Here is a 15684-nt window from a genome sequence, read left to right as displayed (position 1 = left end):
AAAGTATATAAATTCAAATTTGAATTTTATTTCCTGTGATTATAGGCTTGTAAGTATTAAGAAAAATTCTCGATATTATTAGCCATAATTGGTCAGTTATTACTATTGTTCTCATCAGCCTCATGATATAAAATTTGATAAAATTTTACTTTTTGTGGTAATTATTGAAAATGTATCTTTTAATGAGATGAATAGAGCATTTTTAAAAATTAGCCTAAGTATCATGGAACAGGTTTACCATTAATTCTTATTTTCATCTTATAAATATATGACTGGAACCTTGTTCCCATAACTAAGTATATGGGAATGGGAAGAATTTTATTATAGTAAGGTCACTTAATTCTTTAAACTGCTCTAGAGTTATATGCTGTCTTGGTAGTTTGGGCTGTGGTGACAATACTATAGCGCAGTGGCTTGAACAACAGACATTTATTTCTCACAGTTCTGGAGACCGGGAAGTTGAAGATCGAGGTGCCGGCCAATTTGGTGTCTGGTGAAGGCCCTCCTCTCTCTGTGTCCTCTCAAGAGAAAGGAGCGAGAGAGAAGCAGCAAGCTCTTTATGGATTCTGATAAGGACACGAATTCCATTCATGAGAGCTCTACCCTCATGACCTCATCCAATCCTAATTACCTCTCAAAGGCCTCACTTCCTCATACCATCACATTAGGGAGCAGGGTTTCACATATGAATTTTGGGGAGACACAAACATTTAGTCCATAACATATGCCAACAATCAGACTGATCTGTCATTAAAATTATTTCTAATGATCTGTCACTTGATAACTTGGTTAAGCCCCTGCTCAGTTCTGTTGAAAGCAAAGAATTGGAAACTAGAGACTTGCAAAAGGAGGTGTTCCCTGATCACTGGACTCATACTTTCTCAGTTTCTGTGAGTAATGTCTAAAAGGCTTTCCCAAGGCTTATCAATAGCTAATGATACTCCTTGCTCATTCAGTCACTTAGAGATACTTTGTGACCTTATGTGCTTTTAAATCTAGAAGGTTGTTCATTTCATTTTGTTAATGCACTGTTTTTTGTCAAAGTGCTTTTTTATTTTATTAGACTTGAGTATTTTAATTCCAATATGTAAGTTTTGATATTTTACATTTATATTAATATTAGATACTTGAATATAGTTTTATCAAGAATCTGGAGCTGCAGGCTGAGTGCGTTCAGTTCGTGGACAATCTCTGCCATGTAACATAGTTGTTGAAGCCTCCCTGCATTGTCAGATCAGTCAGCCAAATCAGACTTAGTGTCTATCAGAAAGTCTGACTTTGTTTATTAATTCAAATAAAAGTAATATGGGTTTGATGCCTAATGCAAAGATTACACATAAGTTATGGTTTTTATACACTTAGTAATAATTTGCTAAAGACAATCAGAATTAAAGTAATATAACTAACAGTCTGCTTTTATAATAGGCTGTAAAACAAGAAAATTAATCAGTGTGCTTTTCTCATCATAATTTAATTTGTAATGTAAAGCTTATACAAATTCTTATGAATAAAGACTATGATAAAAGGCACAGAATTCCTTTGATTAGCGTTAGGGGAGGGAACCCTGGGATTCAGCTTTTAAGAATAATTAATCATGTATAAAAATCAGAATAATTTCATTAGTTTTTATAAGACATTATGATCACCTTTTCTTATTTGTTTTCTGTTTTTTTAAATAAAAGAGATACTCATACTCTAAAAGCTAATCAGTCCAGCATCCAGTATAGATAGAAAAATATTAAGTATTAAACAAGATGAGGGTTGGTTATAATTGGAATAAATAATTCAGGATTTGATTGATAGATAAGATTTAGTTACCCTATTGAATCATCCACACAGAGTCTGCGGATCACATAAAGTTTGATGCATGATCTTGAAAAATATGACTACAAATGGAATTTGTTACATTTTTTAAAAAGTCAAAAAGACACTGACCATACTGTTACTTTTATTTGAAGGTGCTCTTCTTTTTAACTAAAAAGATTCACCTTAGGGACAAGTATAGAGAATATCTGAAAGTAACTGCTTATATTTAAATATGTAGAAAAAGTCAGTCTTAATGTTTAGCCTTTCTTTCCCATGTCTCATGGAATTCTTACCTATGAGTTTGGTATTCTTTGACAGTAGTCAGGCGACGGGAGAAGTGAGGTTGTTAAATGAGAATTTTGCACCTCCCACCATCCCATTCTACCACTTACTGAATGCAGAGTGCTCCAACCTGGGCCAAAATTAGTAATGACTTGTTTCGCCCTTTATAGAAATACATCTAAGACAGGAAAACACAGGATGCGAGTCCCTTAACACTGTCCATGCATGCACCCCTTGGAAAACTTTGAGTGTGTCTACCCCAATTTGAAGATCACTGTTGCAGACTGAAACCAGGAATTGCTTACACTGACTGGTTATAAGTAGGAAAATATTAACTTGAGACTTACAAGTCACCCCTGGAAGTCTCCAGGTTAACAGTGTTATGCATAGGTATATAGCTGTGTCCACCGTATCTGCACAGCAAATGGGATGTCAGATCAGGGGAACACAAGTTAACTTCTAAATTTTTCAACTAAGTTTTTCAAAATTAAGCGGTTAGATAATTAAACAAATTTTACCTAATTAAAGCTTGGGTTTTTTTCTTTAGGTAAGGGAAATTTTAAAATGAAACTTGAAAGGTAAAATAAACTTTCCTAATGTATAAATAGTAATTATTTTTACTTAGTTTAACAAGAAATGAACTTTGGTTTACTACCTGTATTATAGGATATTCACCTTGCAAAACGTTTTTATGACATGGCAGCCGAAGCCAGCCCAGATGCACAAGTACCAGTCTTCCTAGCACTCTGCAAATTGGGTATTGTCTATTTCTTGCAGTACATACGGGAAACAAATGTAAGTGGTCCATGTCTCTTTTAACTAAAATACAAATGATGTAACCTTCTCGGTCCACAGTTTCGTTTTTTCCAAAGTTGGGGGAGGGGAGGAAGGACCTGCAAGTGTCTGGTCTCTTTCCTTCTTCCCAGATGAAGGGACCTCATCAGGTGAGGGATGAGTGTAGCCACAAAGCACTTACAGTTCCCAGGTAACATTTGACAGTGGTTCCCAGTGCTAAAGCATTTTTCATTGGTGCAGATGTTTTCTGGTTTAGGGAAAACTGAGACTAAACCATGGCAATTCAAAATAGTAGTTAACTAAATTCAGTAAACATTAAATCAGATGACTGCCTAGCAGTGACTCAGACCAGCCCCTTAAAAAGAGAATTTAAGACATGGGAAGAAGAAGTAGAACCTGAGAACCAGCCCAGGCTGTTGTACTTCAGATTCTTCTGATAGTGGAACATGTTAAAAATACCACTGGAACTATGTTTCCTAAAAATACCTCGAATTATTTAAATATGCTTAATGGTAGAACTTTGCTAGGAGATGGGTGGGTTACCCATTCTCTTCAAAACTACCAACTCTAGTTACCAACACAATGTTAGTGCTCTTGGGTTCTCCAGTTTTCTGTTTTGTTTACAGTACCTATCGTTCCTCCTAATGGATTCACTGGTACAGCATTTAACTCTGAAAGTCCTAAAATGTATGCAGAAAGAAGGGCTATTTAACTTTAATTCACGCCAGACCTGAAAAGGATGCTCTTTCAACCTTCTGTTAACATCTTTCAGAACAAGTTGCGCACCATTTCAGCACTAGATTCCGGAAGGGGCTTTCCCTCTTTGTTACACAGATGTAAATTTAGTCCATGCTGCTTCAGCATCTATAAAGAGAAATTCGACAACTTCTCCCTTTTGCAACCCTAGCCCATGCACTGAGGTCCTCCATGTATAGGGCTCCAGAGGGCTGGAGATGTTGGCCTCTGTCCTCTTGATTGCTTATACATTTGTAATGTCAAATTTATAATTGTTCAATAGCGTGAGCCAGGGTGTGCTGTACGCTCCGTTAACTCAAAGGATCTTTGTTCCTTTAACTGAAAAGCTAACAGTGTGGCCACCTGCTCTTTCTCTCTGAGGACTATTTCAGACCCTTGTCTCTCACAGTTTTTATTACTAATAAACTACTGATTACAGTCTAGGATTTGGTCATGTAATACACCATGTTAAGTTGTTGTGTTTTATACAGAAGTTTCAAGAAAACAATAAAATGCCCCGTAATCCTACCACCTAGATATTCCAACTTTAAAAAAAAAAAAAAAAAGAGTAATAAGTATTGATGGTGAGAAAGTCAAACAATACAGAAAAACAAAGTCTCCTATTGCAGGTCCCACCCCAGGGAACACAGTTAATAGTTTGTTATAAATTTTTTTCCAGAAAAATTTTAGCACCTGTACCTACAAATATATATTATGGGGACCTTTTAAATGTAATTTTATTTAAACATAAAGGATTATGCCCCATATTTACTTTCTTTGTGGGTAAGTAGCATTCAGAAAATACCAGGAATAACTTAAGTGACATTAAAACAATTAAAATATCATAGATGAAGAAAATAACTTTTAAGTTCAATTTCAGTTGTTAAATATTTAGTTAAATCCTAACTAAAAAGCATTATTTGTTCAGCTATTAAACTTCTGAATTCCTGTCATTTTCAATTACATGAGAGAAGTAGTAAAATAGCCCTGCTTTCATTAGAAGAGAGCTTTTTAGCTAGTGTGTCATCACTAAAAATAGGTTATAGGTGAGGTGTGTCAAGATACTGATTTCCACCCACCCTTGGTCCTCCATTATCCCCAGTGTTTGTTTCAAATATTTCCTGTGAAAAATGGTTGGAAATCAGTGCATTAGGTTACTGATGGAAAGGAACCATATTAGATACCTTATATAGTCAGCTGTTAAGAATTAATAGCTCTGGTCCTCAGACATTATTTTGAGTTTCAGTTGAAGGCTTTTAAAACTTTCTTTTTTTTTCAGTTGAACTCATTGTCTTTATTTTTTTGTCTTGTTTTGTCCTTAATTTTATTAGATTGGATCCTTTGTTAAAGTCTGGTGGGTTTTATTTTTATTTTTATTTTTTTTAATTGAAGTATAGTTGATATACAGTACTATAGAGTTACAGGTGTACAATATAGTGATTCACAATTTTTATAGGTTATACTTCATTTATAGTTATAAAATAGTGGCTATATTTCCCATGTTGTATGATATATCCTTGTAGCTTATTTTATACCTAATAGTTTGTACCTCTTAGTCTCCTACCCCTATATTGCCCCTCCGCCTCTTCCCTCTCCCCACTGATGACCACTAGTTTGTTCTCTGTATCTGAGCCTGCTTCTTTTTTGTTATATTCACTAGTTTGTTGTATTTTTTAGATTCTGCATATAAGTGATATCGTACACTATTTGTCTTTCTCTGTCTGACTTATTTCACTTAACATAATGCCCTCCAAGTCCATCCATTTTGCTGCAGATGGCAAAATTTCATTCCTTTTTATGGCTGAGTAATGTTCCATTGTGTATATATGTACCACGTCTTCTTTATCCATTCATCTGTTGATGGACACTTAGGTTGCTTCCACATCTTGGCAATTATGAATAATGCTGCTATGAACATTGGGGTGCATGTATCTTTTAGAATTAGTGTTTCTGTTTTTTCGGATATATACCCAGGAGTGGAATTGCTGGGTCATATGGTAGTTCTGTGTTTAGTAAAACCCTTTTTTTTTTGGCACACATTGCAAAATGTTACTAAAACCAATTGATTTAATAAATTCTGTATTTATCTCTAATCTGTGATGTAACTTTCCTAGCTACTTCTATTACGTTTTAATGATCATAATGATTTTTATACTTTTCTCATTAAGCTTCGAGATCTGTTCACCCAGCTTGATATGGACCAGCTTTTGGGACCTGAGTGGGACCTTTACCTCATGACCATCATCGCATTGCTGTTGGGGACAGTTATCGCTTACAGGCAGAGGCAGCACCAGGACATGCCTGTCCCCAGGCCTCCCGGGCCACGGCCAGCACCACCACAGCAGGAGGGACCGCCCGAGCAGCAGCCACCACAGTGACCCACGGCGGCCAGCCTTGACCAGTGACAAACAAGGAAATCGTTTACCAAAAACACTTGCATTTGATTTAGGACTTTGGATCAGTGGCCACCTCCTGGAAGAGGCACAAGGAAGCATCGAATTCCTAAAGCTGCTTAGAATCTGATGCCTTTATTTTCAGGGATAAGTAACTCTTACCTAAACTGAGTTGAATGTCCGTTTCAGTGCCGTATGGAATAACAACTCTCAGTGGCTCCCCTGCCCCCCCCCTTTTTTTTTCCTGGAAACATGTGAGACACTCAAGGTAATGTCTGCTGTGTCCAGCTATCTTTCTTGGGTCCTTTTGGTCATTCTTTCAATGTGCATAAGTTCTGTCAACCATCTTTAAGGTCTCATGCGTCGACACTAAAAACTGATCGATGTAAAAAGGAAAACCCAGTTAGTTGCAAATTTAACCTTAACATGTTGGAAAGTCTGAAAATAGAACTTGCCTTTTAAGTTAAAAAAAAAAAAGTCTTCAAAGTGTTTCAGAACTGCGATAACCGAGGAACTTTTACCAGGCCACATGCAAGTATACATATTCAGCATATTTGTTACTTTAAAAGGCAAGGTTGGGAGGTTTCTTACTGTTGGTGATTGTCATACTTTATACCATACTTCTCTCCTTCAGAGACTGAAAGGCCATGTTAAAGAGTTTTATGTGAACTTCATTTCCTTGGAATGGAATATATAGAAAACATTGTGAACTGACTTCTTGAGCTAACACGTGAACTTGCCCCAAATTACTCAATGTAATTTGCTTGTTTGTTTTGAGTATACAGAGCCTTTATCTGGAAGCCAGAGGATGGACTAAAGGGGAGAGATTAGAAAACAATATTGAAGAACTCTGGGTGGGGTACCAGGATCACAGACACACTTTCCCAAAAGTTGAAGCATTTGTTCCCAGGATTTATTTTACTTTGCATTTCTTATTGCAAAGGAACAGACCACCCTCCTGAATTTTTAAAATATGAAATATTGTTGCCAAGCTATGGCATACGGTGACTACCATTACAATACTAACACTCAGAGAATCTGAGATGCATTAAAATCAGTGGTTGAGGAAAGCCAAAGCCTGTTTGTACTGTTCAGGGAGATTTTAATTTCTGCAGTTTGATGTTACAGTAGAAGATCAACCACTTGCTTAGCTTTCGTATTCACCACCCTCCCACTGTTAACATCAGGAAAATCAAGGCTATTACACTTCAGAATTGTCTGGTTAAGTACTACGGAAAACAACAACGACAGCAACAACAAAGAAAACAGAGAAGGTCACATACCACAAATGAAAAAATTAAAACTTCAACCAAATTTGTATTCCTTTTTGTTGTCGGATGGCAGCGTTCACCAGCCTGTATCTGGTCTGAGGCCCTCATAGTGTCTGAGCAGGCTTTCTGTGCCTGCTGACCTCAGTCTGTTTATATTAATCTTTATACTCTTTTTCCATAACCCCTCATCTGCCAGAAAACTTGAAGAGTTGTAAGACTTTGGTTTTTGAAGTAGAGATTGTATTTAGAACTAGAGTGAATTAGTCTGTAATGAACATGAAGGCTCTAAATGTGAAGTAGTGTGCTTTTTTGGTGTTTAGAGTATTATGAGAAACCTGGTAAGCAAACTTTCCTCCTAGATAATTGCTTCTAAATAGGAAGAGGTGGTGACAGCGAGAACCATATGTATAAACGCAGATCTGAAAGGTAGGAAATTTTACCCTCAGAAGTGTAATGTTGCTTTGGGCAGCTCATGTAAATATTAAGACTTGTTTGATCTCTTACATTAGAGATTAGAGTACAGTCGGTACAGTATGTTGGTGTCTTCACCCCTGCCTGTTCTCCCGCAACCTTCAAAATAAGTATGACCCACAATAGCAGCCACGCTTCATTTCGAAGGAACTGTTTTAATTTATTTAAAACTTTAACAACTAAACTTCCATGTTTTTCTACCATCCACCTAATTTTTCCTTTAGCAGCATTCTTATCTCTGTCTTTACTTCCCTCTGTTACTACTTTGAAAAAACATTTCTTAAAGCAGTGTGCACTACCCAGAGGCAGATGGGAAAATGTGGTCTTGTTCTCCAGGCAATAACTTCCTGTTAGTGTACCACTAGCCATGTCCTTTTTATTAATCTCCCAAATAGATCTTTTTCTTGGCTTTTGTCCACCTCCTGTTTTACCCTGGGTCATTTGCTACTGGAAATTTGAACGGTAAGTTTAAAATAACTTAGTTCCTATGGCTTCATTTAAAGACTGTCTCAAAATACTTTGCTCCCTTTTTCATTCTGTACAAGGGACATGATACCTAAGCAAATAGGAACTGGGTTTGGTGTTTCTCCTAAAATAATGCTCAATACCTACCTAATCAAATGGCATCCATTTGAATAAAATGACAGTAACTAAAGCTAGTTAATGTCAGTGACATTAAACTAACTCCAGGATTCAGGAGTTTTAATGTTAGAATTTAGAGCTAGCAGATAGAGTACGGCTTCATTGCTCCGTGGTAGCCCTTCTCTCCCGATCCCTTTTATAGTCTGTCTTCCTGCCTTCCAAGGTGATGACAGTAGTACTGTACTTAGCTTCTATTTTCTTGTGCATTTGGTTTGTTGGTTAGTCAGCTGTTCCAGAGTCTTGAGACTAACTGTTTTGCTTTTTGTTTTATGTTAACAAAGGTAGCATTGGGGTTTGGGGTTTGGTTTTTTTTTTTTTTTCCTTTTTGTTTTTGGAGCTTTTGTTTCTGTATTCTGGGTAAGGCTTATCTTATTTTTGGTTAATATCCAAGGGCACAGAAAAATAAACCAAAAGGTTTCTTTTTTTCAAAATTCATTATTATTTAGCATTTAGATGAACTTGTGAGTCATTAATCTTAATACTGTTGAGGATGTGTTACCCTTCTGCATATAAGGTTAATTTGTGAGAGTTTTACTGCTAAGCCATTTTATCTCTGTACCATTGGGAAGTTGTAGAAACTTCTGCTGGTGATCTGGCCATGATCTGTTGCTTTATTTAATTAAGGAGCTGCTGTTGCCTCCAGGAAACTTAAATATTTTGTATAAGCTTTTTTTTTCTCCCTTTCTTTGCTCCTCACGTTTGTTCTTCAAACCAGTGTTTTGGAAGTCTGCATGCAAGCCTGTAAATGAAGACCACAGCTCTTCATGTGTGTAGCATGTGTATTATATTGTCTAGCTACATCTGCAAAAAACCTTTTTCAGAGGTTTGGACTAACATTTCACATGCACATTTCAAAACAAAAAATGCTTCAGACAAACAGCCCCTTTACCTACCAAGAAGAGCAACGTGGGCTACATTTGTCCCAATAACAGTGTTTGCTTTGAAAGTGAGTTTAATTATGTTATACAATATTATGACTACAACTGTGCAAGAAATAAAGCAAAAGAAACTTCTATTTTCACAAAAATACTTTTCGTCAGTCATTGCTCTTAAATATAAATGAAAATACAAAATTTCTGAATATCATATTGTCAGAGGCACTACCTGATTTTTAAATGTGTAGTAGTCCTCGAAAAGAAGCTAAATTTCTCCTTCCACTTGGTATTTCAAGAAAATTGAAAATATTCCAAGTAAAAATGATTTGTATTTTTAAAGTGACTGTTTGCACAAGTAAAAGCCTGATGTGTGCGTGAGAAGGATGTCTTGGTTGTGTGCAGGGAGTCACCTCACATGCACCGGTTTTCCTGTTTGGAATAACAAGATGACACTATTCTCTTTGATTTAAAAAAAAAAACCACATAATATTGATACGATCAAGGCGTAACCACTCTCAATATTTAGGAAACGTTTTAAAAGACCGTAAGCTGGCATTGGAAAGAACACCATGGTAGACTTTTTGTAAATTTATTTTGTATTTAATTCAGTATAAAGGCTGGTGAAGTGTAATATAATTGTGTAAACAAATCCTGTTAATAGAGAGATGTACAGATTCGTTTTGTACTGTATCTTGAAACCTGTGAAATAAAGATTCCACCTCTGGTTATCCTGTATGCTATAACGTACCATGGCCAGGCACCTCTCCAGGCAGACTTTTTTTAAAACCTGAATCATTCAATTTTTTCATGAACTTTTTTGGAAATTCAGAAACTTCTGGAAAGCATTCATTAGGGGCAGTTTGAATCCATCTTACATTTACTTTTAACTATTGAAATTCAGATTTCTATAAGTTGAATTTTATCCTACAGAATATGAATTTGCTAAGAAATGTTTCCCTTTTTAAATCTCTGAGATCTTTGACCTGAATCAGCCTGTGATATATAGTATGCGTATTCACTTTTATCCTGATGATGGTAAAACTTAGCTAAAGTTTGTTTATGCATTGCCTTTTCCCAGAAAGTTTTTAGGAGGGCTTACAGAGCTACATAACGGTGCAACACCATGAAATTTACGTAGGATAAGTAAGTAAAGGGGAAACAAAAGAGAAAACAGTATTAAATCAGGAGTGAACTTTGTACACAAAATGCATGTTAGAACCAGGCTACAAATCTGGCCCTAACTTCCTAGCAGCCAACTCAAAAGAAATGGAGTTAAAATGTTCATCATAGAAGCATCAGATCCTTGAAAAAGTGTGGATGATGCAGATTGTGGCAAGTGGAGAAATTGGGTCTCAGATTTTACTTCTGGGAGCATAGTCAGCCACCCAAGATGACTTTGACTGACCTTGACTAAAATAAAAGTTTTGAGGAAGTTGGACATCGGAGCTGTAACAGCAGTTTGATCATTCAACCTGGAGTTGGGTGTGATGCCTATTGACCAGTTAGTGCCTTTCTGACAAGTCATTAAAATGAGTCCTTGGTCTTCACTGGATGCAACTTGATGAGAAACAGCCTCTCCCTTTTACCTTTATGACACTAATTTTGATTGGCTACACTAACCTTGAAATTTGCTTATACTGTGTCATGACATATACATAAATATATGCAAGTAAAAAATTAGAAATAGTTTCTGTAGTAGAAACTACAAAAAAAAAAAAAACAGGAGAAGGAAGTTTTTTTACGTTTTGGATATTTTCCAAATACTTGAAGAGTCAAGTAAAAAACAAAATGAGCTTTAGAATCTACCAGTTCAAAAGGAGATGCTTCTGCATTAACGGATCTTGTATATTTCTTCCCATGTCATTTCCACCACTACTTAGAAAGCCATCAGATTGAACAACCTTGAGCAAAACTCTGGTTTTCCTAGTGGCCAAATGTTTTCAGTCTGGATTAATTTATTTTAAACATGACCTAGTGTTAATGCTGAATTGTGTATTAAATCCCACTTACAAAAACCCCACGTGATTTTTTTCTTATGTAAGTTGAGTAGACTATGGTCAGTTAATTGACTTGAGAACATTCATATAAATATTTTCTGGTTTTGCTCAATCCAGTTTCCTTTTGCCTTCTCTCTACCTCCCAATAGAACTCTCTTATTTAGCCTCTCAGGATTGAAAAGAATTTCTCATAAGTCTTATAAGTATTAGATATGAGATTTAAGTATCCTAAACAAGGATTCTGACTTTGAAAATGAAGTTGTCACTGAGTTTTACATGATTCAAGATTTAAATGTGAACAACAGAAACCTCCATTCTTGGAAACAGATTTATTTCAAGATGTGAAGGCGCAGCTGTGAGTTTCAGAGTTTGTGCATCTGGGTTTCCCCACTCTTCACCCATGCATTGTCTAAATTTTTTTTTCCTTAGGAAAATTTGATTAATTTAACCTTTTTGTTCTAAATGAAATTTTTTTGAAACAAATAGAAACTAATCCCGATTGTGCAAGAGAGGAGGGGGAGGAAGTGGAGGGAATCATCCAGCTGGTCTTGTTTCCCTTGTACTAGTAAAGAATTTACTTGAATTTTCTTCAACCTACACAGATGCTATTTTCTTTTGCATACTGTTTGGACAATGTTCTTTGGCTGGTAGCATCTTACACGATGCATGGAAATTTACTGCCAGGACAGAGGTGAGAACAGCACACTGGTTTCCCTATAGTCCCTATTTTGACTCTAGATGAAATAAATGCTGTAAATGGTCAACTGTCCACACTGGAGCGGTGAACAACAGCCTTTATTTTTTCAAAGGCAAGGAAAAAAGTAATTGAAGAAGCCTTAGATGTGTTAATTGGTATTTATATTTCATCACTCATTTAAGGCTTAAAAGTAATTAAAACTGCATAACTAATGCTTTTTGTACTCAAGTTCACTAAACCAAAGAAGGAACCTATTAGGTCTCACGGGGCATAGTGAAGTAAGCTAGGAACTGGACATTTATACCTTAAAGCAGTGAAGTAGAAGAAAGGCCTATTAACTGGGATGAAACCCCAGCCTTAGCTACAGAAAAACTACACTGCATCCCAGTAGACTTATTGCCACTAATGAAAGGGGCTTTTTAATTACGAGTCACTATTCCAGTGCCAGAGTCATGATGACAAATTGGACAGATGCACAGGGATGGACCCATACACAACCTCCATGGCCTATAGTTGGGTCTTGCATTCCCAACAGGTTCTCCCGTTGACCCTCCTGAGTTGCCTAATCCCTTCATAAAAGAGATTAGGGATCAGTCCTGCCCCCAGTGAATGGTGCTGAAATGCAAAGGAAGAAAGGAAGGATGCCACAGCAAGGGGGCAAAAGCTCTGGACTGGGCTCTAGTCCTCACGGTGAGTGGATGGTCTTGGGCAAACCGCTCATTTTATCAAGAGGCTGCTTGCACTGGATGGTCATTAAGGTCTTGCCAGCCCTTGGAGGTTTTAAATGCCAAAAGCAATTGAGTAGACATCTTTTTCAATAACCAGCTAGCCTGAGAGAACCTCGCAGTTGGCACTCAGTTTTGGGTTTTGGAAAACTTAGGTCACCATGAAGTCCACCTGGATCTAGGTATACTTCCTGTTCTGATATCAGATGCCCTAAATATCGAACCTGGGTTTGAGCAAACTGCAATTTTTCTTTGGTGACCTTATATCCCTTTAAGGCTAAAAGCTTTAGGAAGTGGAGTGTCTTCCTGTGAAGAGACTTGAGAAGGAGAGCAGGGTATTACAGAGGGTAGTACAATGGATTATGAGGCCTTGAGCCTTGTAATCTTCTGCTACAGGCTTTATGCCTTGAAGGGCTTCTTTCTTTATAGGATATTGATTAATTCTGGGAAGAAGTTTTGAAGGATCTATTTGAATCTTGATGGGAGGTGGGCTGCGAAATTTGCCCGTATCAGTTGGAGATTTTGCCCACAAGGAGTGTGGTAGCTGATTCAATAGGGACAAATTATCAGTGTTTCCAGAATCAGTCTAGTAGCGTCAGAGATGGAGCAAGGGTCCAGAGATGTCAAAGGGTCATTGAGTTCACTGGTTGGCTGCTTTAATGGCTATTATCAAGTTCTAGAATTATTTTATCCTTTTGGGAGAAAGAAATTCCAGCATGATACTTCCCTAACAAATCTCAGTGTAGTAAATGGCTAGGGGCAGAGAAACTAAGGAGAAAAGGGTGTGTACCTCTCAAAGGGCCTAAACGAAAGAGAATAGCTTTAGAGGCTGAAACCTCTTAAGGTTCATTAGAGATCCCCAGTATTTGAACTAGGTTTTTGTTGGGTTTTTTTTTCGCCACGCCACGCAGCTTGTGGGATCTTAATTCTCTGACCAGGGATTGAACCCAGGGCCACGGCAGTGAAAGTGCCGAGTCCTAATCACTGGACTGCCAGGGAATTCCCTGAACCGTTTTAGTACTCCAAGGAGGGGGCTGCTTTATAGTAGTGGGGTTGAAAAGTAATCCAAGTTGGAAAAGAAGTAAAACTGTCACTGTTTGCAGATGACATGACACTACACATAGAAAATCCTAAAGATGCTACCAGAAAACTACAAGAGCTCATCAATGAATCTCGTAAAGTTGCAGGATACAAAATTAATGCACAGAAATCTCTTGCATTCCTGTACACTAACAACGAAAGATCAGAAAGAGAAATTAAGGAAACAATCCCATATAGTAGTGGGGCTGAGCACCGAGAGTGTGGCTCCACTGTCAGTTAGGGCTGGAAAAACTTCATTCCCAATCGGGGGAAATGTTTCTTCAAGCTGATTAAGAGGGAGGATTGGGAAGAGTTCCTGTAGTTCTGTGGAGCCCCGTCACTGAGAATCGGGAGGATGTCACAAATGCTAGTTAACGGGCTGAAGGTGCCTAAGTACTTAAATTTGTAACAATCTCTTTTCCAATGTCCTGGCTCTTTGCAATAATAGCAAAAACTTAGGAGGCTTTGGGTTTCATTTAGGAGCCTTCATTTGTTGGAGATGAAGATTAAGAATTTTGTCAGTCTCCCTTTCAGGCGGGAGAGTGGGAGAGAGCTGGTTTGGCAGAGTAACCAAGTCTAGAGTAGACATCGTTTCCCATTCCATCTTGGTCCTTTTTACTAGAAGGGAAAGATCCTGGTTCAGCCCATTAATAAAGTTAGAGTTAAAAGCTACCAGGATGGAATCAGCATCTGAAGGAAGACTAGAATTTTCTTTAAAAATAATGCAAAGCCAATTGTTCCCTGGTGGCGCAGTGGTTGAGCATCCGCCTGCCAATGCAGGGGACACGGGTTCGAGCCCTGGTCCGGGAAGATCTCACATGCCACGGAGCAACTAAGCCTGTGGGCCACAACTACTGAGCCTGCACTCTGGAGCCCGCGAGCCACAAATACTGAAGCCAGCACACCTAGAGCCCGTGCTCGGCGGCGGGAGAGGCCACCTCAATGAGAAGCCCGCGCGCCCCAGCGAAGATCCAACGCAGCCAGAAATTAATTAATTAATTAATTAAAAAACAAATGCAGAGCCAATTGTAATAATCATGAACATGTTCAGATTTTTTTGTGCAAGCCTGAATTTCGTTCCAATCAACAGGCTTTGGAAAAGCCCTATGAATTGCTCAATGAAGTCACCTAGGGATTGCCCGAGCCTGATCATGTAAGTTAGTAGGCTGGTCTCCTGGTTGTAATTCTAGAGACCTTTCAGGATTCCCAATTAGCAGTTTTCATCTAATGCTGGGCCTGGCCTTCACTGACAAGCGTATGAACTAGCTGGTATGTAAGTCAGAAAACCCAGGTTGATAAGTTTGAACGGCTGTATTAAATTCCTCAGCAAATCTGTGAGGATTTCAGCTACTTTGGGAAAATCTTTGACTATGGCTCACCGTTCAGCTTTAGTCCAGGAATATAGAAATTAAAGGTTTAGCCTCTGGATCCTCAGAAGTCTTCATTTTAAAGGGAAAGTTTCCGATAACGTTCAGAGGAAAAGGGATCCGGCAGAGTTTTGGAGAAACAGGGAAGTTTGGCAAGAGAATTAGTACGGGGAACCTGAGGGTCTAGAGGGGGGAAGGCAGCATAGGAAGGGAGGAGGAAGATGGACCAGAGGTGGAGCCAAGGAAGAGCCTGAGGCTTCGGGAGCCATCTTATCTTGCTTTAAGTCTGTTTGCCTCAGTTAATCTTAAAATCTTATTTTGCAGAGAGGCAATTTTAGGCTCCTGATAACACTTGGGAAGTCTCAAAATACCAATCAAAATATGTGTTCTACTCAGTTCTGGAAATTTTAGAGCTATTGTGGTCTAGTTTGTTTTTAAGAAATTTAAGTTTGGGGATGTCAAAAGTTCCCCATAATGGCCATTGATATTTTAAATTGCCTTTGGTCAGGTTGGTCCATTTAGTTAGAAATGCACGTGAGGATGAACTG

General features: G+C 37.9%; 1 protein-coding gene across 1 annotated transcript in view; it reads left to right on the top strand.

Moving 5' to 3' along the window:
* Positions 1 to 10013, top strand: part of SEL1L (SEL1L adaptor subunit of SYVN1 ubiquitin ligase) — a 55997-nt gene extending 45984 nt beyond the window's left edge. The window contains exons 20-21 of the mRNA XM_061181149.1: positions 2755 to 2883; positions 5787 to 10013. Of these exons, the coding sequence (XP_061037132.1) occupies positions 2755 to 2883; positions 5787 to 5996 (339 nt within the window). The 3' untranslated portion in view covers positions 5997 to 10013. The remainder of the gene's footprint in view (positions 1 to 2754; positions 2884 to 5786) is intronic.
* The last annotated feature ends 5671 nt before the right edge of the window (positions 10014 to 15684 follow it).

Source organism: Eubalaena glacialis, chromosome 2 (assembly GCF_028564815.1).
Source record: "Eubalaena glacialis isolate mEubGla1 chromosome 2, mEubGla1.1.hap2.+ XY, whole genome shotgun sequence".
Taxonomy (NCBI): domain Eukaryota; kingdom Metazoa; phylum Chordata; class Mammalia; order Artiodactyla; family Balaenidae; genus Eubalaena; species Eubalaena glacialis.
This window is presented reverse-complemented; position numbering and strand designations above follow the sequence as displayed.